At 47.2% G+C, this 24,153-nt stretch overlaps 2 protein-coding genes across 4 annotated transcripts in view; one reads left to right on the top strand and one right to left on the bottom strand.

Moving 5' to 3' along the window:
* SAP30BP (SAP30 binding protein) overlaps nt 1–17,585 on the bottom strand; it is a 34,954-nt gene extending 17,369 nt beyond the window's left edge. The window contains exons 1-3 of one of the 2 annotated variants that reach the window (XM_082443265.1): nt 17,426–17,585; nt 15,868–15,977; nt 13,419–13,466 (exon numbers count right to left, since the gene is read on the bottom strand). In XM_082443265.1, coding sequence (XP_082299391.1) covers nt 13,419–13,466; nt 15,868–15,977; nt 17,426–17,531 — 264 coding nt within the window. In that variant the 5' untranslated portion in view covers nt 17,532–17,585. The remainder of the gene's footprint in view (nt 1–13,418; nt 13,467–15,867; nt 15,978–17,425) is intronic. The other variant, XM_082443266.1, reaches the window with a different exon arrangement.
* A 111-nt stretch (nt 17,586–17,696) lies between these two features.
* RECQL5 (RecQ like helicase 5) overlaps nt 17,697–24,153 on the top strand; it is a 37,549-nt gene continuing 31,092 nt past the window's right edge. For both annotated transcript variants that reach the window (XM_082443242.1, XM_082443241.1), the window contains exons 1-6: nt 17,697–18,520; nt 19,360–19,481; nt 20,843–21,361; nt 21,956–22,058; nt 22,600–22,711; nt 23,893–24,055. In XM_082443242.1, coding sequence (XP_082299368.1) covers nt 18,394–18,520; nt 19,360–19,481; nt 20,843–21,361; nt 21,956–22,058; nt 22,600–22,711; nt 23,893–24,055 — 1,146 coding nt within the window. In that variant the 5' untranslated portion in view covers nt 17,697–18,393. The remainder of the gene's footprint in view (nt 18,521–19,359; nt 19,482–20,842; nt 21,362–21,955; nt 22,059–22,599; nt 22,712–23,892; nt 24,056–24,153) is intronic.

Genomic DNA, 24,153 nt, shown 5'->3' with positions numbered 1-24,153 from the left:
TGATGCTGAAGAAAGCCCAGCAAGGAGGGAGAGTCGGGGTGTCCAGTGAGACCACTGAAGACAGGGGTCCAGTACCCCAAAGATGCTTTTTAGAACCATTTATGCTCAACTGTCCATTGAGGCAAGTTTCATCCAATGAAAGCAGCCTTGCGGGGAGGAGAGGGGGGGTCCACATTCAAGACAAAGACCCAGAGAGACAGTCATGCCTCGGATACCAGGAATTCAGCACAAAAATGAACAATGCACCCATGATAGTTATCTCGGAAGCCAGCCATGGTGTCAGAAAAAAACAACAGATGAAGTATTTAAAAGGACAGAGCTAAGGAGATAGAAGGAAGGTTCACACCATTAAACTGCCAGTACTTCAAGAAACTGGTTTTATAAAACCTGCTATAGAGAGAGTCTCAGTATGTCCTTAAAGAGGCAGAAAGGGAGCAGCAAAGCAGATACAAGTGAAAAGCAACAAGAACCCCCACTGTTCTTTTTCTTCCCCCAAAGCGGTGTTTCCGAAGGCACAAAGGACACCTGCCCTGACTTGCGTGAATCCACCCTCCCTGGCCTCCAGGTGGATATTCAGTTCTTCAAAGAAATGAACTCAGCCTGGAGATCTATTTACCAGACAGTTGGATGTCTGCGTCAGCCGGGAGGCATGAAGCCCACAGCCCAGAGACCTGGCCAGACCTGGACATGACAGCACACGCCCCTCAGACACAGCAGGCTGAGTGCTTTTCTTGCCTAGGAGAGCATCTCACATAGCAGTTTCTAGGAGAAAATACCAGGTAAACCATTTCTGCTCTCTAGTTCAAGTCCAATTAAGACACAAGGAAAAACAAAGCAAAACAAAATCCACATCTTCCTAAGAAGCCTAGTGAGAAGACTGGAAAGGGAGGGGAGGAAAGAGAGCTCTGAGGCCTCTTCTTCAGACTGTCTGCACCCCTCCAACCTCCCTGGGCTTCACTTCAGTCCCACCAACTGGGGCGCGAGTGGCTGCTGCGGGCTGGGGGTCGTCCCTGGAGGACTGTGGTCTGAACCCAACACTGCTGACTTCTTAATCAACTATGCCTGAGATGTGGAAGAATCTAACGGCCATGGCAGGGGCCTTGTCCTCAGGAATTACATAATCTGAAATGTGGTTCCCCCTGCAGAGAATATAAAAGTCCAGCCGCCGGCAAAACTATGACTGGAGCAGAGGAAGGAAGGAAAAACAATATGGCTCCACGAAGCGGGACAAGCTGCCATGTGAGCTGGGAGGATTTACTCAGCAGAGGAGGAGCAGCTTCTGGTGGGGAGAATGGAGGTTTATTTACAGCCAACAATGCTTCATCAACCCTTCCCGGAACCAGCCCACCAAGTGCACTCAAAGGTCCGGCGTCCAACTTGAGACAGAGCAACGGAGCTTCCGGCAGCTGGATTCTGCCGGACCTCAACGTCGCCTTTTCTCCCCAGTTCTGGGAGCATTAGGCACAGAGAAAGCACTCTGAACAGAGGGCAAAGGGTAGCCTCTCCCCACTCCATGGGAAAGAATGCTACAGACATGTTTTCTGTTGGATGACGTAATCCTGCACCTTAAAAGTAGGGGGCAGTTGGGGAGGCAGATTAGCAAAACAAAGCCTCCCAAATCTTCTGTCCTCTCAGATCTGGGGCTGCCCCAGGAATTATAACGCCCTAATGACATCTCACTTCAGGAGCAGGGTACCCACTTAAAAATGAACCCTCACTGTGGCCTGAGGCCCCGGGGGCTCCCTGCCGGCCACTTCAACACCCTCCCCCCACCCGGATCCTGGCAAAGCTGCTCCCTGGATCACCCCCTCCCCACTCCAGCCTAGTAAGCCCCATTCAGACTTCAGACCTTGGTTCAAGGAAGCTTTCCTCCACCACACCCGCATCTGGCCAACGAGACGACATGTGCCCTATTCTGTGCTCTAACTGTCTTATTTACCACTGTGTTCCCAGCACCTGCAATAGTCAGTGCCCTGCCCACAACAGGTGCTCAAACACTGACAGACAGACAGACACACACACACTTTCTCCCTCTCTCTCTCCTTTCTAATCAGTTAACTGCCCAGTGGCCAGTTTTTCTTCAGTCCAGTTTAGGGTTTCAAAGCCACCAGCACCTGCAGTGCATTAACCCCCAGACTCCAAACCTGTTCAAGTCCACAGTTAATTTCAATGTGTGGACTCGATATAAGAAAGGGAGGCCAGCGGAGGAGCTAAATAAAGGGGCTAGAGCTGCAATAAAGGTTGATATGGGACAAGCAGGAAGGTGTGTGCGTGGAGGCACCAATGCTGAATTTAAAAAAAACCTTAAATCTACCTTGTTGCTCCTAATCTTGACAAAAAAAGAATTATCGTATAGTTCATTTATTTATTCCACAAATAACTTACCAAGCATTTATTATGTACCAGGCAATGGGCCAAACACTGGGCATGTGGAATGAATAAAATTCAGTCTAGGGGAATAATTTTAGGTATCACGCTAAGCACTTCAGTGAAAGATCTCATTTAATTCTCACGACAGGCTCATGAAATTGTGGGCAGACAATCCTGCTGCTTCAGAAGCCACTGGTGTGCCTAGGAAGCCCTCCTGAAAGCTTCAAGCTGATGGTCAAACAAGGTTTTCTGAGGCACATGTGAGTCACTTCAGGTTGCCAAGAAAGCAGCAATTCTGGAACTTTTGTTGAGATACCTCCAAGCTCCAGAATAAAATTACTGTCGTTTGACAGACACGGGTGGGGGCGTGGATCGAGAGTGGCAGTAACCCAAGACTTAGTGGAAGTCACTGAACCCAGTGCCGTGTGGGGGACAGCCCACCCGTGGCACAAATGCCTGGCGTGGGTTGTTCTACCCACACACCCAGGAGAGCCCTGGAGAAAGCCCATCACCAGCACATTTCCTTCCGTTGTATCCTGTTGGGTCAGGATTGGGCCACTGCCATGGCAGGCTGCCTGCCTGGGGATGGAAACACTCAACTTATCACAAAAATGGGCGGAAGTTGGTGGGGCCACTTTGGATGCAATGGACTCGCCTTCACTCCCAGCTCATTGCCGGGAAGGCTCAGCTCCCCAAGCAGAGAGGTTTCTACAGGAAAAGCATTAAACAGGCATCTGCCAAGACAAACTAAGCCAGCTCTAGAGCTGGCCTTGTAGACTGAAGCAAAGGCGGGGAAGGGGAGAGGAACGGTCTCTCTCTGAAAATCCTTTCTCCAGTGATGCCCACAGGGCTCAGCATGGCGCTGATGCTCTGTCACGTGGAACCAACCAGAATTCATGTGAAGGCAAAGCTCTGGCTGGAGCCACTTCTGAAGGGGAGACTTTATTATCTGACTATTGCAAGCGTAACCACAGATTTGATTCAAGACCCCTGAAGACCCTGAGTTTCTTGAAAGCTGTAGAAGGTGCTCAGAGAGGGCCATTCCATTTCTCTCTCTCCTGCCCAGGGTGTCAGGTGGGCTGTGCCTGGGCAGAGAGGTTACCTCACGTCAAGGATTTGAGTCAAGTCCTCAGTGGTGAGGCCAGGCTGCACTTTCTTCTTAAGGGTTCTCCACAAAAACAGTGTCTCTATGCTTTGAGTTGGAGAGCTTGGAGCCAGACAGGCACAAAGAAGACAGCTTTGTGAGGCTGAGGGCAGCAAAGTGAAGTTTCTGAGACACACCTTGACAGCGCCACCAAACTACGAAAGCATTATCTTGCCTGGGAGGTCAACTGCCAAGCTGCGATGTTAGATTAACATCGGGGCAAAAAGCAGTGAGATGCCAGAAAGCCAGGAGTGTGGACATGCACACTGGTCCTCACGTACATACTGGTAGGAAGAGGATTAACTGTCTACAGGGCCAGAGGGAACGCCAGAATCTTTAAGGCACTGCTTAGGGAAAATTTAGTTTTCAACTGTATCCCAATGTTAAGAATACAAACGAGTAAAATCCTGTCAAATCCAGAAATCGCACAGTAGCATCTCAAGGGACCTGGACTGAAACACAGGACGAAGGTGAGAAGTGCTGGATCCCTAAAGACAGGCAGCTTGCCTTCTGCATCATAAATTTCAAAAAGATAAATCATCACTGGGGAAGGCCCCAGTCACACCTTGGTTAGTAATCCGTGGCATGTAGTCCCATAGGGAACAAAGTCTGTCAGGGCTTGCACGGCTGATGGGCAGGCGGACCGGGCTCGCAGCGGCTCCTTCTTGGACGGAGAACCGCACAGGGGCGGGGTGGGGCTTCTGGGGCTTCAGCTGACTGGGAGCGAGTGCAGTCAAGAAGACCCTGATGGCAGCTGCGGTGCAGCCAAGAGTAGGGGTTAGAGGGAGAATAATGGTCCTTCTTCCTTTTGCAGGAGATCACAACTTCCAGCAATCACAACATTTCTCCCAGCGGTGTTCAGCTACAGATATAGCCAGGCCTTCTTCAGAATGTGGCAAGACAAAGGACCTACCTTGGGTTTCTTTCAATCTGGACAAGACAGCTACTTCCACAGCCTGCCCTGTCTCTGTCTTTCTGTCTGCTGCTCAGACCAGATCACCACCCAGACAGACTTGTAGACCCCAGCCTGGATATTTTATGTCACTCACTCTGCAAGGGCAACCCCCCCCTTGCTAAAGACCAGGCCTAAAGAAGGCCATGTGGCTATTCACTGCGGTGAGAGCAAGGAAATGCCAATGTTAAATAGGCCTGGGCATTTTCAAGAGTTCAAAGGCCTAATTACAATAGCCAGAAGTTAAGAATGGATGGCTCATCTGTTGCATATTGGCTGAGTGCAGCTTTTTCCATAAATTTTGCACACGCATATGCACTAAATTGAGTGGCTGTCTAGCAGTGACAGGCGAGAAGATGTTCCACTGAATGTTCAGTTGTTCCCAGGGGCTTTCTGGGCTGTTGCCCGATTCTGTAGCCTGTAATCTGGTTGGTTATCTCTTTGTAAATGTACATATAACTCAATCACAATAAATATATAGTATTTTTAAAATTCGAAAAAAAAAAAAAAGAGTGGATAGCTCACAAGCCAGCAATGGTCAAGGGCCATTTCCTTCTCTGGTCCTAGGTGAGTCATGCTGTCATTTTTTTTTTCTAATAAGCACTCAAAGGATCATGGGGTATGGGGGGTGCAGAACATGGGGGCCAGATAGGAAAATAAAACCAAGATGGAGGGACCAAGAATATATTCTCCCTCTCACACTCTAAACAGAACTCAGTAAAAGCTAACATACATTATTCAAGTCTCATAATAACCCCATGAAGCAGACTTTATTTCCATTTTACAGACGAGCAAACTGAAGCAAAATACAATGAAGCAGTTTCTTGCCCAATAAATGGCAATGTTGGAACTCAAGCTCCAGCCTGACTCCAAAGCCTAGAAATACCACTTCCCAACTTCTCACCTCCTCCCTTGAGACCAGGAGGCTGTGAATAGTCACAGTTTCTTCGAAGCCCTTGGTTCAACCACTGGGGAAGCCAACATCGAAGACCAAGGAGGTAAAATTCCTCTCCAGGAATGACTCCATAGCAGATCACAGGCGAAACAGGTGTTAAACCCTTGACTTAAGGGGAAGACGGCCAGATCTATTACCTTTTAACTGTAACGATCAGGGGAAAGGGCTCAAGAATCCGTGGTGCCCCAGTGAGTAATGTCTGAGTTGACTTGAACGGAAGTCAAGGTCCTGAGGACTTAATCATATACACAGTGGGTGCTGCCACCCCTGTCCTTAGCCTAGAGATTTCCTGGGGGCTTACAGAAAAAATGCTACCAAAACCCGAATCCTACTAAGCCAGCCTCCCTTACTGGGTGAACAATCCTGCAGACTTCCAATGAGAACTCAGATTTTAAAGAATGAGTTCTTTCTTTTGACTTGTGTAAATAGCATGGCACATTTCCTGTCCATCAGGGAATCTCATTGGAAAGAAACTGCCTACGTAACACTTTATTCGATAACAATTACAAAACTATATTCACATTTTGCTACTATAATGTGCCATTTTTGGATTTTATTTTAGCTAGCTGAATATATGAGAAGAATGAAGGGAAGTGATGTGAAGAAGTGTGTTGCTCCTGACTGGTATTACTACTCGAACAAAAGCTGGTGAATCTCAATCTTTTCTGCATCAGTCCCCATTTGGAGATATTTAGAAAATTACAAAAAAAAAATCTTTCCTACAGCAGTTTTATTGAGATATAACCCACCACTTAATTCTCAAGTGTTATTTTTTCATTTGTGTCATGCTATTATATAATTACCCAGACTATAGCAACAGTGAAGATGTTTGTAATACAAATGAGAACAAAACTGGATACAAAATATATATGCTATTACACAGGCAAACCTACACAGATGGAAGAATGAAAATGGCTGCACTGTCAGGCCCATGGAATTAGGTGGTTTTTTTTCTTTTCTTAAATATTCAATCTTGCTTCTCTAATAGTCTGACAATAAAATATGCACAATATAAAAACAACAAAACCCTGACAAGATAACCACTAGAAAAAGTGCTATATGACCCTTTCCATGTCAAAGACCTCTAAGAAAAAGTCCAAGTTTAAGCTCTTACAAGATAACCTTTGCTGTCCCATCCTGAAAAATAATTCTCAACAGAACATTCCTCAAGTGAGGGTTCCCCAGAAGCTCGCCAAGCAAAGGCACACAACGACCCATCCCCACTGGCTGGAAAGGGCCTTGGTTCCTCTGCCGCACCCCACCACCTGCCCTCTGAAGGAGCCTTCAGGATGACTAGAACCCATGCTGCTTGTCTGTGAAAAGCTTAGCATCTCCTTTTCCGATTCCAGAGTCCTGGACGTATAGCAAACACACCCAAAGCCCAAAGAGGAAAACATTTTGCTCTGCACGGATCCTGCGGAAACTGGCAGCCTCTCCCCTCACGCGGTCAGCAAGAGAACGGCTGGCAGGCTCCTGAAAGTTCTTCCTAGAGTCAGTTGTCAACAACAGACTCCTGTTGTTGAAACAAGCTCCTCGGGCTGTTTTCCGTCTCCAGATCTTTGATTCTGACATTTTAAAAGATCAATAATAGTGCTGGGTCGGGGAGGGGGTGGGGTGGGGTGGGGAAGGGCTCGAGAGGAGAGGAAGATTGGGAATTACCGAGTCAGTTCCTCCCGAGGCAAATCCTTCATCTAAACTCTGAGTCAATTAACAACACATAGCGATGAAGACGCTCGACCTCCTTGAGGGAATTCAGGTGTGTATGTGCAGACACCGAAGGCAGAGGCCCGTTCAACGCGCTGAGCCAGGCCTCCAGGGGAGGCTGCGCGAGGACTTCACCGAGCCCCACCGCTCTGGGACTCTAAGACCATCTACCAGCGCAGTTCCCAAGCTGTCCATCAAGGCCCCCCAGGTCCCCCCAAAAGGTGCCCATGATATTTAAAAATTTCAAGGGAAACAGCATTACTTGACATCTGTCAGATACCACACTAATTTATGTATTATTTTTTTCAAGTGGCTACTAAATTGTGAGGACACGGGTGCTGACTGCAGGGAGAAAATTACTTAATAAACAGAACCGTCAGGTTATTTCTTTCGGCCTTGGAGTTCTGTGAAAGACTCCTGTGATACCAAGGGTGCCGTGAACTGAGAAACTGTGGCAACTTCTGACCTCCAGGGTGAGGGCGTAGAATCAGACTGTGTTTGGGTGAGAAGGCTGAGTACTGCTCACAGCTGCATCTTAGGCTGAGAAAAACTTGTTCCTACACGTTCTCTCCTATCACTGCCACAATCCCCTGGAACAGTGGGTATCACAGCCCTGACTTCAGCCGAGCTGAGCACAGTTTAAGTTATGTGCCTGTTGGCCACAGCTGGAGGGCAGCCGAGCCAGCGCTCAACCCAGGTCTTCTGACTCCAAACCCACTAGACCGGCTCTGAGTTGTGAACTCCACATATCTGCACTACTTTTGGGGTCGAAGGATTTTTTAAATGTTTTCCTTGAGCTGGGGTTGTACACGCCTTTTAAAAAATGCTGGCACAGGGCTTCCCTGGTGGCGCAGTGGTTGAGAGTCTGCCTGCCAATGCAGGGGACACGGGTTCGAGCCCTGGTCTGGGAGGATCCCACATGCCGCAGAGCAACTGGGCCCGTGAGCCACAACTACTGAGCCTGCGCGTCTGGAGCCTGTGCTCCACAGCAAGAGAGGCCGCGATAGTGAGAGGCCCGCGCACCGCGATGAAGAGTGACCCCCGCTTGCCACAACTAGAGAAAGCCCTCGCACAGAAACGAAGACCCAACACAGCCATAAATAAATAAATAAATAAATAATAATAATAATAATAAAAGGGTACCATTCACATTAAAAAAAAAAAAAAAAAAATGCTGGCACAATTCCCCCCCTCCCACGATGTCACCTCTTTGACCCAGAGACACTATTTTATTTTGACAGATGTTTGCTCCTTGGGCTGAGAGGATTCTTTCCCTGGGTCAAAGCCTGGACCACAGCGCCTCAGGGGGCCGGCCATCCCGCCCCGCACCGGGAAGCCGGGCCTCCCAGTTAGCTTGGCAATGGGCTGCTCCAGCTTGCCCGTGCCAGCTCATCAGTGCCCGTGTTTGTTTGCAAAGGAAGAATGTGTCAGGGTCAGGGAGTGAGTGGAAATACCTTTATCCACGGGAACCGTGGGAGTGGGGAAAAAAATAAACAAGGGGAAAAGTTCCAGGGCAACTGAGGTAAAACAAGGACAAAGGAGAGTGGTGAAAAGGGAAGCTCACAGGCCAAGGGCAAACAGATGGAGGAAACACTTGAGCCTTTGGGCCCCTGTCCCTGTGGTAAGGAGCTGGACAGATGACCGCCACTCCTAGTCTGACTTTTTCTAGGGCAGCAGTGCCACCTTCTGCTGAGTAACTGCAACATCCAAGTCGGGCTGCTTACTGAAGAGATGAGACCAGAAAACTGAAGTTCGAGAACGAGATATGATGGAACAGAAATGCTGAAGCATTGTTTCCGTGGGACACTCTGCCACCTCCTCCAGCTCCTTTTCTCGAGTTTAGGGCAAACTCAGCAACCCCAGGGCCCGATCCCTGCCACCCCGGGCTGATGGATCAGGGCCAAAGGCTCCCTACGGGGGGGGGTCTGGAGTTCTCATCTCTTCCTCAAATTCCCAAATATGGGACTTTGCACTCATAGGTAACCCCAAACATCAGAGTGATAAAAATAAGGGCAATTTCCAGTCTTTGTACTCTACATGTGTACTTCCTAAAGTCAACAGATGATACAGTTGGAGAATACTCAACTCTGCTTATCCACAATGCCAAGTCCTTTCCCAAGAAACACCTTGGGGGTTCTAGTCCGACCCCACCCTCACATTGCTTTTAGGACATTCGTTCCTGAAAAGGCCAGAAACAGAGAGTTCACTACCTCCTGTGGCACCTCGACTCACTTCTGGCCAGAAATTAAGGGCAGCTCTTCGTTATGCGAAGGCAAACATCTCCTCGTTGCTTTGAGTTCCGCATGGGGCTGCCACCGCCCTTCCCTCACCAGACCTTCAAACAGCAGACAGAACTGCCGGCTCTTCCCCAGTCTTCCCTCTTCCAGCTCCTTAACTTTTCCCCACGTGACGTGGCTTTAAGTCTCCTCACCTCTGCTCTCCTTGGAGCACAGTCCGGTTTAAAATGCAGAATCCAATATCCCAAAACAGGCCCAGTGACATGTATGACCAGCCTGGGAAGCGTGTTGAGGGGGCACTGGTCGTCGCAACTAACGCTACTGAATGCAGACGGGCCAGACACCAGTAATCTACGTATTTGCTACATTTACTCAGTGAATCCTCACAAAACAAATGAGGCAGATTTGATTATGCGGTCTCATCGTACTCCAGACGCTCTACTGCCTCCAATACGACTCAACACCCCATAAGGCTAACAGCTCGATGGACAGGTACAGGGCAATGAAAGCAGCTATCAAATAGTTAATTAATATTTCCAACCCAAGATTTTTGTTTTTGAAGAACAGTAGTTCTTGAAGTTGATCTGTGGACCCCTGGGGGTCTGCAAGGTCAAAACTATTTGTGTAATACCAAGACATTATTTGTCCTTTCATGGTGTTACATTTACAGGGGCAACAATGGGTAAACTTCTTGGCCCTTTAGAATAAATCAAGGCAGTGGCACCAAATTTAGCAGTAGTCATAGTCTCGGTTTAAAAAAAAAAAAGCAAATTTCACTTAAGAATATCCTTGACGAAGCAGTAAAAATGATTCATCTTGATCACTGAGTACATTTTAGCATTTTGTGTGACTGAGTTACAAGCTGAACTAGCTGCTTTCTTCATGGAATATCACGTTTACTTGAAAGAATAACTGACAAACTATGGTTATTCAGACTTACGTAGCTGGCAGGCATTTTCTTAACAACAAAGCCCGTCATTTCAGGGAAAACTCTCATGGTATTTACTGGCAACAATAAAATTCAAGTCCTCAAGCAAAAATTAGAATCTGGGAAAATACATACTTCCCACTGTGAGCATGACAGCTTTCTGATACTTAATGGCTTGTCTGATGAGATCAGAAATGTCACTAACAAATAAGATTTTTTTTGGCTACTACAGAACAAAATGTGTCAACATTTAGGAAACCTGCATAACTCGGTGAACCAACATTGTCCGAGTCACTAGTGTCTGATGATGTAATATCATGTATGGGCAAAAGAGCCACTTAAAGTGTGAGAGACCTGTGGATTTAAGTGAAGCAGAGTCCAAAAAGTTCATTGATTCACATTCTCGTTGCAACTAACCTTTAGGAAACTACCACCTGTTGAGTTATGATGAAGCATCAAACATCCACAAGTACTTGAAGGGCTATCAAAATACTCTTCTCTTTCCAACGACTTGTCTGTATGAAGCAAGAGTTTTTTCGAATTCTTCAACCAAAATAACATGTTGCAATAGACTGAACACAGAAGCAGTTATGAGAACCTAGCTGCCTATTCAAGTAGACATCAGACATTAAGGAGACTTGTAAAGTGGTAAAACAATGCCATTTTTTGTTCAGACTTTTTTTTGTTTTGGAAATGATAATTTCTCATAAAAACGTTATTTATGTGAATATGTAATAGGTTTGTTATTTTTAAATAAACAAATATTTAAAACATCAAGAGATAAAAGCAAAATGAACAAAAGCTTTTTGGGATCCTAGTTTTTAATTGTGTAAAGAAATGAAAATGTTTTGAGACCTGCTATAGTGAAAAATTAAAAGCAGATCTTAAAAAGTCAAAGTAGGAAGGAGTGCCATCTAGTGAAAAGAGAGTTATGACATCAATTCATTTGCTAACAAAATAAATGACACCTCCAGTGACATATCGTATTGTTAGAAACTTCACATACTTAAGGCAGAAATATGCAAAATTAAGGGTTTAGAATACAAAAGTATTGTTAAATATCAACTGAAATAAAACTTAAATGTGCCAGAAGAGTTCCGGAATAGAGGGAGGGTTGAGAGGGGTTTGAGGCAGAGGCTGAAACCCGAAGACAGTGTGACACCAGCTCAGGCAGGAGAGGAAGTCAGGGCCAGGACGAAGCATGGGAAACATACAAAACTCATGCTGGGGACACGGTTTCTAGTCCTTGGAGATGCCACGAGGACTTGGTCTTTCTGTCCCCCTGGTGGGCCTCTGCTAGCTACTGGGGACCACAGGACGTCTGAGCTGGAGAACTCCGTCTGACCCCCTCTATGCTCACCCTCCAAAAGAACTACATCAAGTTACTGTGAGGGCTGGATTTTGTGTTCTCATTTCTGAGGGCTCCCTAACAGGAACAGAAATTGTTCCTTGAGGACTTTTCATTTCACAGATTGGAAATTCAAACGACTGAATGAAATACAGTAACGCACATCAGTCAACCTCCAGGTGGGACCAAGAAAGGGGAGGCTGAACACAAAAAGACATTAACCAACTTCCCATCCTACCTCCTCTCTTTTTTGGCTGTTCTTCCTCTCTCATGCAGGCATGTCATTCCCAGGGGATTTGCTGTATTCCAGAAGGGGTGACAGTTAAGGGCATGCACCCTGCTCTCCAGCCAACTTCCCCAGGAGGCTTCAGCTTCAGGCGAAGGCTGGCAGCTGTACACATAAAGGCTCCAGGTCCCACAAATCCTCCTTTCTGTCCACAACTGAAGCCCTGACACTTGGCGACCCCCAAGGCTTATTTTATGCACAGGCTCCAAGGCCCAAATACCCCAAATACTAAGACAGAAGATGGACACTAACACTACTGACCATTTCCTTTCTGTGAGCCCAAGCAGAGCTTGACAGTCCTTGATGCAGGCCACGGTCTACCCTCCTGCTAGTAATGCTTGGCCAGGTTCTGAAGCCTGCATTCCTCACTAGGCACAGAAAGGAGCTGGCGCTTGTGGTTTGTAGGACAACATTTGTTTTTCCTCCTGCATGCTGGTGCCTAAACGTTCTTTCTTGGTAAAATTTTGTATCTGCATCATCCGCAGCTCTTTGTGGCTTTATTTCAATGGTTGTGCACAGTTCTAGCCAATCACAAAATCAGCTCAAATTTGGAACAGCTCATGCTATATTTTTGGATATACCCCTGCTTTACCTTATAATTGGGGATAGTTTTCCTAAATTCCACTAGGACACCTTAAAGGCCTCAGCTGGTTTTAAAGCAGTTTTTAGACACAAAACTTGATCCCTATTCCCCAGGCCCAGAGTGATGGAATTACTCTTTTTCTTTGAAAAAAAAAAAAAAAGTTTGTCCCCCAAAGAAAGCTTCCTCAACAGGCATATTTGTATTAATGCCCAGCACACAGTACCCAACACTGGGGGGGCGGGGTGGTGGTGGTGGTGGGGTGTGTGTGTGTGCGTGTGTGTTTATGTATGTATGTATGTATGTGTGTGTGTGTGTGTGTGCGCGTGCGCGCGCCTTAATCTTCATCATGACGGGGTCAAGGATTTGCAAATTACTCTCAGCTGCTACTGGGATGGAACTAGAAGAAGAAATGACTATGTTGTTTCAAAACAAACCATTCTGTGTGGTTTACCCGAGAGTGGAAGGGCACAAGCCTGGAAAAACAAGGCTTAGGCTCAGCATCTCCCATAGCTGGGAGAGGTCTCATTTTGTCTGGCTCTCTATGGCCCTTCTTCATGTCTAGACGACTAAAGAGAGCCCATGGTACATGAGGCAGCCATTATGGCTTTCTGATTCTAAAAACATTCCCACACCTAACCCACCTGCAGGGGCAGTGACCCCCCAGAGCCCACCTGGATTCGGAGCAGAGGTGGGTTGCTGCACTCAGCCAAGCCTCTCACCTTGGCTGTGAGGCTGGAAATCGAGCAGCCTCAGGACAGTCCAGGGTAGTCTCCAGGCTTCTCTCCCCCAACTTACACATGGTTACACAGTATGTTAGTGAGACAGATCTTGACCAGACACATGAACTGAGCCATATTGTTAAAAATGCCTTGTTCGTATCCAGCCACCCCACCACAGCCAATACCAAATACCTTTGGGTCATCAGCCTCAGGTTTTTCAGTCTCTGAATCGTCATCTTCCTACAAGACAAAGAATTTAGAGGATTAAGCTTAAAGGACTGGGCCTGAGGTTCTCACATGCATAACAGGGTATGGAGCAAATCTACCCAGCCTGGGTTGTCCCACCAAGAACCCTTCCCCTACCATATGACCCAGGCTCTAGAGAAAGAGAAGGGGAAAAAGAGATGTTCGGGGGGGAAGACATCGGCAGCTCAAAGTTGTTATGCCAGCAGTGTCATAGCCTATATTAATGAAAATGCCTGAGATTAAAAACCACAAACACAAAAATGGAGAAAGGTGGCAATATGCTTGAGAAAAGAATAAGATCAGGCGCCACAGGATAAAACAGGAATGACGTTTCCAATGAAGTATCGGTGATTTCAAACCAGTACGAGTCTTTTTTTCCTTCTTTGCCTTTCATGTATACAAACACATCAGACTCAGCTCCCGTAACACTGTTCGCCCCCGGAGTGCCATGACCCCCACACGCTATACTCCAGCGCTTCAACCAGCAACACCTGCACTAACATGAACAGTAGGAAGGTAGGCATCAAACAACCAGGGCGAGTGAGCTGGCAAAGGCAGGACTGAAGGGCAATGCCCAGCCTGTCCTGGGCCCCAGCTGAGTGGGCCCTGCCTCCATGCAAGTGCTCACAGAATTGCCGGTGACCCGTTCCATCCAGCCTTGTTCCCTACCCAAAGGGCCTGCCAGACACAAAGCACCACGCGGGCAAGGCATTTTCCAAAGTGTGCCCTGACCTCACCCGAGCTAGCCCACCATTCCACTACATGCTAATGAAGGTCAAAGACCAGCTACCCTGTTAGGTAGCTATAACCCATATCCGATCCACTACCCAGCACACCCCAATACGCGGGAGCCATGATTTAACATCCAACAGAACACTGTTTCATTTGAAGCTGCTTTTTTCAATCACTTTAACCCCCAAATTAAAAAGCCCGCCAGATGTTAATATAAACACCACCTGAGAGACTTGAACTACACTGATGGCTTTGAGATTTAATTGTCCTGCGAGGCACCAGTGAGCCACAGGTTTTAAACACAATCTCCAAAATCTCCTCCAAATGAAACCCATCAGGCCAAATAATCAGAGATGTAACTCAGCCAAATACAATCACATTTTAGAATGTCTATATTGGGAGTGGATGCGAGGATTTTACTAAAATTTGAAATAAAGCTTAAATCTGGTAAAAATTCTATGCAAAGTAAATGTAGAATAACACTTCAAAAACACACGTAGTGCAAATTTGCTGAAGAAAATAGTTACGGATGTTAAGCCACTATGTATGCACTTAAGAAAAGCAGAAAAACGAAATAACTTACAAAGCTTTTCTAAACAATTTTAGTCAATTCTGAATTATCAGCAATCATGGGGGAGGAGAGGCCTAAGGGGATAAAAAGGTCTTCCAAAACAACAGAAAATACAAAACGCGTTTTTGTTTAATTTGTAAAGCATTTTATCCCCGCCCTCCCCCCCCTTTTTTTGGTCGCACCTCGCGGCTTGTGGGATCTTAGTTCCCCAACCAGGGATTGAACCTGGGCCCTCGCAGTGAGAGCACAGAGTCCTAACCACTGGACCACCAGGCAATTCCCTGTGAAGCATTTTAATGTTAACATTTAAGTATCAACGAGTAACAAAAATTTCAAACAAATAATATAGAACACTGAACGTTTTAATTAGAGCTGTTGCTAAATAACCAGATTTTATATTGAGATTCAACTTTGTATGTCCTTGTGTTAAGCACCAGCCTGAATCCTTGTTTTTCTCCAAACTTTAAAATTCTGGCCCATGATGCTCAGGTGACAGTGTACCTAAAGTCTTTCTGATTAATTAAGATGCAAGTTCTCTTTCCTTTGATAGTCAGCACATACTAAACATCAGGCAAGATTTGTGATCAAGAACACTTTGATAAAAAGTGCCAAGTAAAAAGTCAAGAAAGGAGTTAATAAGGATCAAACCACAAATAACTGTCCTTCTTAGTCTTTCTAATAAACTGAAAAATTTGAATGAACCCCAACCAAGATTACAAATAACACAGAACTGAGTGCAGATATAAATGATACACCAATTAGGATGAATGCACTGTTACAAATGGAATAAATTATCTAAACAGGGAAAACCAATATAAAACACCCATTGATATTTGTGTTAAATAAAATTGTCCACTATCTTTTCCCCCAAATTTCAATTCAAAGGTTAATACAAAATGGTTCAGGTGAAAACGAATTTGATTTTCAAATAGAACTAGTGATATCCAACCCAGTTTCCTCAACTGATACTAAAGAAAATAAAAGGGGGGGGGATGAAATTAGGCATGAAATGGAACACCGTTGGTACAGGTCAGAAAGTTTCTGACAAATGGCGCTTTGAGCAGCTCTGGATTTGGGAACAGACTTACTTACCGACTGTTTGCTGTTCTCATCCTCCTCTTCTTCATAGCCATCTTCATCACCTCCGAGGCGAGAAAAATCATCCTCTCCATAGGCTTCAGATACCAATCCGCCTTTCTCCTCTTAAACAGAAGAGAAAAATAAAATGAATGAATGGGGAAAAGAATGCAAAAAAAAAACACCTGAGTGATCTGAGTTGCCAGGACTATCTCTGCAGAGAAAAGGAAACCTAAATCTCATGTAAGTGACCTTAGGCCCAGATTCTGCTTTTGGGAAGATCACAGAATTTAGTGTATGAATTCATTAAAAGAACAGGGAAGAAAACCAAGTAATATTAAATTCCGTTTCTAATGCTTCCAATCCACCTATTATGCCAACAGAAGCCTTCCCTTCTCTGAACTATTATACCATGTTGTTTAAACATCTCTTTTGAACAAACGTATGGACACCAAGGGGGGAAAGTGGCGGGGGTGGTGGTGGTGGTGGTGGTGGGATGACTTGGGAGATTGGGATTGACATATATACACTAATATGTATAAAACAGATAACTAATAAGAACCTGCTGTATAAAAAATAAAATAAAATTCAAAAATTCAAAAAAACCCACACCCATCTCTTTTGATCTGCATATGTCTACCTTGTATCATAGGCACCAATGAACTTGTCTTCTCATCAAGACAAGAACTCTGTCATCCTCATTTTTGTGTGTCCTCCCCTAGGAACAGGACCTTAAATGGGGGCACCTTGAGAGGTTCCCAATCATACCTACTTGAGAAACAAAATCTTTTCCTACATTTAAAACAAGAACAACAACAAAGCCCAAAAACAAAACAAATTACTGGGAAACCACCAGAGAACTTCCTGACAGGCAGAGACCACACAAAACTGAGAGGAGCTAACCCAGTCCAAGGCCCCCCGACCCCCATCACTTTCCAAATGAGGAAACCAAGGCCCAGATACGTTGGGTAACTTGCTGCCTCTCTACGTCCCCATATAGATCTGTTCCCATTTCTTAACATTGTGATTCTTAACCAGAGTAGAGCAACAAAATCACTGATGGGCTTTAACAACTCACAAAGTAATGGAATCACCAAGAAGCCTTGGAAAGCTCACAAATGCCCAGGTCCTTCCCCAGATCTACTGAATTAAGACTCCCTCGCAGTGGAGACAGGATGTATGTATTTTTAAAAGCTCCAAGATATGGCTAAAGCATATTATTAAAAGTTTCGCTCTCCCCCACCAAACAACAAGGCCGGAGAAAACAGGTGGTGGTTCAGTAGCCTTGGACCCTCTCCACCCTTCGTCCATCCTTCTGCCCAGCACGATACCCAGCAGGGAGAAGACTTTCAGTAAGTTTTGGAAAAATAATCGAAACAAAAGAAGGAGACGGTCCATTCTTGCTACAGACCATCTAACGCTCGGTCTATCCCAGGACCCTGAACGCCCTTCGGGGCTCCAGAGCCCGATACTTGGGGCACAATGGCCATCTCTTTCCCTCCCGCCTGCTAGGGCAGCAGCATTCCGAGCAGACATCCGATTCTCCCCTTCCAGCTCCCTACTTGGGCCTCACCAGCTGCGCCGCCCGCCGTTTCAACTCCTGCCTCGCCGTCAGACTCGGGCTCTGAATCTTCCGCGTAAACTGCCAGAGACGACAGAACATTCTTCTTCCCCGCCATCTTATTCCCACAGCCCCGGCGTGGCTCACTCCTATGACTCCACAGAGCCGACTTCCGGGCGGAGAGGCAAGTACTTCCGGATCCCAGGAGACCCCGCGCCCGTTTCAGACCGAGAACCAATCAAAACGGCTGTTTCCGCGCCTGGCTCCGCCCCTCGCGCCAACGCTTGCATAACGTCATCACTGCGCGACGGACCCAAGCTTGTGTGGGTTTTACCTGACATTGCATTCCCAGCAGTTTGGCTTTTGAGAGTTACCTGTGGCGTATGGGGGTCTGCGAGTAGTTCCCGAGCCAGCGGGCAGCAACTGCCCGACAAGAGCCCCTCGCTCCTTGGGGCCCACGGCCGGCTCTGATATCTTGGGGTGAAGAGAGGGAGGCTTCGGCTGGGGAAAGGAGGAAAGAACAGATCTAGGGTTCAGAGGAGGAAAAGGGAAGAGCTCTCCTCTGGCGTGGGGGTCGTGGGGGGGAGAAGAGGTCGGGGTCCCGGGGGGAAGAATGGTCGTCATGGCTGTGCTTATAGAGCAGAGGGTGGATCTTAGAAAAAAAATTCCATCTTCTCCAAACTATTTTGAAGACATTTGTGTTTTTTCCCGTGATCTGATTTCTAGCTCTGCGCTATACCGTGGCCTGGGATAGTTGGGTGTTTTTATTTTCACCGAGCATAAAAATGGAGATAATTACCCAGGAATGTATTGCTTGAGGCTGTTCACCTGGAGCTATATTATTTGAAAATAATATAGTTTGAGTGTAATAAAGCAAACTTATAGAAAAAATAAGTAGGCTTTGAAAAGCAGAACAGAGGGTTCTCTTTGCAACCATATGATCATCACCTTTGCCTTAACCTTTGGCCACTGTCGTCAAGATGAGTACCAACCCTTCCTCTCCTTTTGACCCTGAGCGTCGAGTCCGGAGCACGTTGAAGAAGGTCTTTGGGTTTGACTCTTTTAAGACGCCTTTGCAGGAGAGGGCAACCATGGCTGTAGTGAAAGGTAATGTTGCCAAACTAGCTGCATTTATGTTTGTGCTGGCTATACCATAGCGCTGCCACTACAGAAGGAAGAACACCTTCCTTCTGACCCTTCCTTCCTTCCTCCCCCGCCTTGGGCCATATTTGGCTTTGGAGCTCTTGTAGATCTGTCACCCAAAACTTGCAGTTTTATTGGCAGAACCACCCAGCTGTTCTGGTTCATAGCCAGAGCTAAGGTTGTCTTTGAAAACAGCTTATAAATTTCCATTCTCCTTTGTGTGTAGGCAGCCGCTGGGTGGGGGTGGGGTGGGGGTGTGGCAGGAATAGCCTAAGCCAGTCACCTTCTAGGTAATTCCTGTATTGAAGATTGAGTGGTCTGGGTCCCAAATAGGGAAGGAAGGAGTAATAATATTATAAAACTGAGATATGTTGACAAATGGTGGTTGTCAAGAGGGGAGCAGCAGTGTCATGTTAATTACATTATAACATTTATAAACAAAAGCCTTCTAAGTGATGTTGTTTCCATGGCTATACAGATATGCCCACTCCTCCAGAAGTATTCAGCTTTCATGGCTGTTCAGTTCAATCATCCATATCCCAGCAGACTCAGACTTCTTACCCTTGTAGTTGTTATTGCCACTACTGGAAATGATTTGTGTGCATTGCCAAATCTCCCTGGACCACTCCCCTTTTCATAGAAAGGATGGGAAGAGAATTGAGGTTATACTGAGACCCTTGCACGTGCCAGATACTCTGTGAGGAGTTTTTCCTACATTCTTGTTTAATTTTCAACAGCCTGGATGAAGGGGAGAGATTAAAAGGCAGGAAGCATTGAGATGTTGCCTTCTTGTATTTTTGCAGGCGACAAGGATGTCTTTGTGTGCATGCCCACAGGGGCAGGAAAATCCCTTTGCTATCAGCTCCCTGCTCTGTTGGCCAAAGGCATCACCATCGTGATCTCACCTCTCATTGCTTTGATTCAGGTGAGGCTCAGGGGTATGAAGATGGCAGCCCAGAAAGTTTAGAGGAAGGTTTTTTTTTTGTGGGGGGTTGGTTAATAGCTGGAAATTTTACTTCTCCTTTCTTTGGTCTTTTTTTAAAAATTAATTTATTAATTATTTTATTTTTGGCTGTGTTGCGTCTTCGTTGCTGCACGTGGGCTTTCTCTAGTTGCAGCGAGTGGGGGCTACTGTTTGTTGTGGTGCTTGGACTCTAGGCGCATGGGCTTCAGTAGTTGCGGCACACGGGCTCGGTAGTTGTGGCTTGTGGCCTCTAGCGCACGGGCTCACTAGTTGTGGCGCATGGGCTTAGTTGCTCCGCAGCATGTGGGATCTTCCCCGACCAGGGATCGAACCTGTGTCCCCTGCATGGCAGGCGGATTTTTAACCGCTGCACCACCAGGGAAGTCCACCTTTCTTTGGTCTTTTGCCTGTTATTTTTCTTTGATTTGTCTATATCCCTCTCTGTATTGGGTTTCTGAATCGCCCAAATGTGGGGTTCTCCACTAGTGCATATCACTCTGGTGGGTTATGAATGAGTCTTCTGTGTTTTGATGGCCTAAGGTCTCTCACCCTCCTTTGTAACTTTTTGCCTGGAGGAATATGGAACTGTATGTTTATGCACATACACACTCACTCTCGTATGTACACATGTGCACTCTTGATGTTATAGAAGATGCAGGTGGATAGAGAGGTATAAATAGATATAGGGGAATTCCTGGTATATTCTGCTTTATTCTGGCGAGAGCACAGCCATGAGACAGAAAAAAAGATGAGAAACTTATTGGGATGTTGTTAACATCTGTTCTGTGCTTCTGACTATATTTAAGGCCTGCAGATGGACTGATAGAATCAGAAATGAGGAAGTGTGGCCGTGTGGTTAAGAGCCATCCACCATGAAGAAAAGGAGAGAGAGAGAGAGGGATAGAGAACAACAATAACAGTGCTTAGTGAGTGTGTACTAGTCTCAGGCTTTGTACTAAGTGTTTAGGGGCATTAACGTACCTTCCAAGTGTAAAATTTCATTTAATTCTTAAAACAATCCTATTAGGTAGATTTACTCTTTTCATAGTAAAGTGAAAGAATGAGAGTGAGAAAACTGAAAGGTTACGGTTAAGAACCAGCTGAAGAGCATGTGGTAATTGAGCCGGGATTAAATCCACGTCTATCAGGCTCCACACATCAACCACTTCACCTTCTGTACTTCTTTTTATGCAAAGAGAAGACACGTTAGAGGGTGGGAGAAGGATGCTTTATGACTGTGAAATACCCCAGGGAGTCACAGTGACGTTTACGACTGAGGCCTGAGGGCCACTTATAGTCCCCTCTCCCCCTTCTGCCCTCAGGACCAAGTGGACCACTTGCTGTCCCTGAAGGTCCAAGTGAGTTCCCTGAACTCGAAGCTCTCGGCACAGCAGAAGAAGGAGCTGCTCTCCGACCTGGAGCAGGAAAAGCCCTGGACCAAGCTTCTGTACATCACGCCAGAGATGGCGGCTTCTGCCTCCTTCCAGCCCGCCCTGAATTCCTTGGCGTCCCGCCACCTGCTCTCCTACCTCGTGGTGGATGAAGCTCATTGTGTGTCCCAGTGGGGGCACGACTTCCGTCCTGACTACTTGCGTCTGGGAGCCCTGCGCCCCCGCCTGGCCCACGCCCCCTGTGTGGCTCTCACTGCCACAGCCACCCCGCAGGTCCGAGAGGATGTGTTTGCCGCCCTGCAGCTGAAGCAGCCGGTTGCTACCTTCAAGACTCCCTGCTTCCGGGCCAACCTCTTCTATGATGTGCAGTTCAAGGAACTGCTTCCTGATCCCTATGGGAACCTGAGGGACTTCTGCCTTAAGGCTCTCGGACAGAAGGCTGATAAAGGGGTGAGGGCATTGAGGTGGGGGGGCCGAGGTACATCGGGGGCGGCGGGCTGCTATGTGCGGCATAGAGAAGGATTCTCATTTCCATGATCTTTGCTTTTCTGGCTTCCTCAGCCAGGACTGTCTATAGCTTCTTAAAACTCGTGCACAGAGTTGTCGCTTTGGTTTCCTGGCCTTGTCCCCCTTACTGGGCTTCCCGTGTCCCAGAGTCCTCCTGTGGGGGGCCTTTGCAGACCTATCCGAGGCTTGTGGGGAGGAGGCCGGGGTTAGAAAAGTTGGGTTTTGAGCTGCTTTGGTCCCGCCTTGTTAGAAAGTAGCAGGGCTGTGCTAGGTGGTCTGCCTCAGAGGAGACCGTGAGCCTGACGAGAGAGAGTCAGAGCTGCTTTTAAAGCAGGGACTTCCCCGGCGGACCAGTGGTTAGGACCTGGCTCTTTCACTGCTGGGGCGCGAGTTCAGTCCCTGGTCAGGGAACGAAGGTCGCACAAGCTGCGTGATGCGGCCAATAAATAAATAAATAAATAAAAAGAGCAGGCTGCAGTGCAATGGGCTGTTTTGTTCTTCCCAATGCTTATTTTCTTCCCGTGTCTCCCCTTTCAGTTTTCCGGCTGCGGCATTGTCTACTGCAGGACCAGGGAGGCCTGTGAACAGCTGGCCATAGAGCTCAGTTACAGGGGCGTGAATGCCAAGGCGTACCACGCAGGTAAGGGGCACCTGGGCCACGTGGCCCACCTTACTCTCAGAAGCCGCTTAGCCGGTCTTTTGTTCCTTAAGAATCCTGGATAATCAGGCGGTCCATCATCTTTTTCCAGATACCCAGGCAGAGCTAAAGTGATTCACTTAAATTCACGAAAAGGAGTCTAGACCCAAATGAGATCTAAAAGGAGAATTGTGACTCCTGAATTCTTGTTGTCACCCTGTGCCCACCCAGCAGCAGGTGATGAGTTTTTGTAGTCCAGGTATTGGTGTCATGGAAAGAGCACAGGCTCTGGAGGCCAATGGACTTGGGTTTGAATCCTGGCTGTCACATTTATGGAGTGCTCTGTGCCACACACAGGCCTGGGTCTCTATGTTTATTGGCTCAGGCTTGGTGGGTTAAGTGCCTGGCCTGAGGTCATACAGCTGGTAAGTGATGGATTCAGGGTGTGTGTACTGTGCCCAGCACAGCGGCAGACCGAAGGTAGACCTCAGGGGAAACCCAAGGGAAATGCAAGTTCCCTTCGTCACCTTCCCCTCTTTTCTAGGGCTGAAGGCTCCTGAAAGAACGCTGGTGCAGAACGAGTGGATGGAGGAGAAGGTCCCTGTAATTGTTGCAACCATTAGTTTTGGGATGGGAGTGGACAAAGCCAATGTCAGGTGAGCCCTGGTTCTTGTCTTGCTTTGCCATTTGGGGCCTGGCTCCGGGTGGGGTGGGCCACCTGGTGCTCTGTCTGGGGAGCCAGCTCTCTGTGTCCTTCTAGGGCCAGAGCGGAAGGAGGCCCCAGGATAGAGTCCCTGGTACATAGTCCAAACGCTGACAGGTTCTGTGCACAGTTCCTCTGCTCCCTGGTGATGGCACAGCACGGTTCTTCCATCCCCCAGAAGAGGGGGCAGCATGCAGACCATCAGGCTCACCCTTTAACACAGCCCCGCTCACTCCCACCTTAGCATCTGGAGCCTGTGAGGGGGTGGAATGAACTATCTTAAAACTGCTCCCTGTGCAAAACTGAAGGCAAAGATCTCGTTACCGTCACTCCTTGTTACTGTTTACTGGACAGTCCAGAAGAGATGGGTACATCCCAGCCTCCTAGCCCCACACTGGCCACTGTTGGGAAGTCTTTTACCTCCAGCCATGCTTGACCCTCCAGAGACATTTTGGGCTGCAGCCTGAAGCCCTTTGCTCTGATTAACACCAACAGTAATGCCTTGTGTGATTTACAGAGCACTTTTGCATACGTGGTCTTGTTAAGCCTCATAGTGACTCTGAGTTGGTCAGGGTAGGAATTAGACCGTGAACTATACTTGAGACAATGTGGACTTTGGAATCAGGGTTTGAACTCTGGGTCAGCTGTGTCTTATTACGGATCAGCTTTGGAGTCAGACACCCCTAGGCTCAAATTCTAGCTCTGCCGTCCCCTTGTACAAATTTACCTCTCTGAATCCCAAGTTCATTGTCTATAAAATGAGGCTACCTCACATGATGGTGACTGTAATGATTTAACAAGGCAAATATATACACTGGCTCATAGTAGGTACTTCATAAGTATTATCCTTTTCGCTCTTCAAAGATGTTATAAAGGACTTACCCAGCTCATAAGTGTCCTAATCTTGTTTCTTTAAGTCCGCTATTTTTTCCATGGGCTGCTCCATGGTGGGAAGGCCTGCTGAAGGACTGCAGGGTCCTAGCCATGCTTACTCTGGGGGCCTGTCTCTGCCTCTCTGCCTGCCAGCCTCCCACTCCTGGTCCCTGTGGAGACCCCTGCTCCGCTGACTTGGAGTCACTTCTTCCCTCAGCTTTTCTGCCACATTTCATGCTGCTTGTCCCTTGGATCCTACAGGTTTGTTGCCCACTGGAATATTGCCAAGTCTATGGCTGGGTACTACCAGGAGTCTGGCCGGGCGGGCAGAGACGGAAAGCCTTCCTGGTGCCGTCTGTATTACTCTAGGAATGACCGGGACCAGGTCAGCTTCCTGATCAGGAAGGAAGTAGCAAAACTCCAGGTAAGTCCTGGGCAGTAGGAGCCCTTCTTGTCCGAACCCACCGCTCTCCAATTTCCGAACCCAGATGGAGCTTCTGTAATCTGGGGGGGTGCTCCTGA

This window comes from Balaenoptera physalus, assembly GCF_965194825.1.
Source record: "Balaenoptera physalus genome assembly, chromosome: 20".
NCBI lineage: Eukaryota > Metazoa > Chordata > Mammalia > Artiodactyla > Balaenopteridae > Balaenoptera > Balaenoptera physalus.
This window is presented reverse-complemented; position numbering and strand designations above follow the sequence as displayed.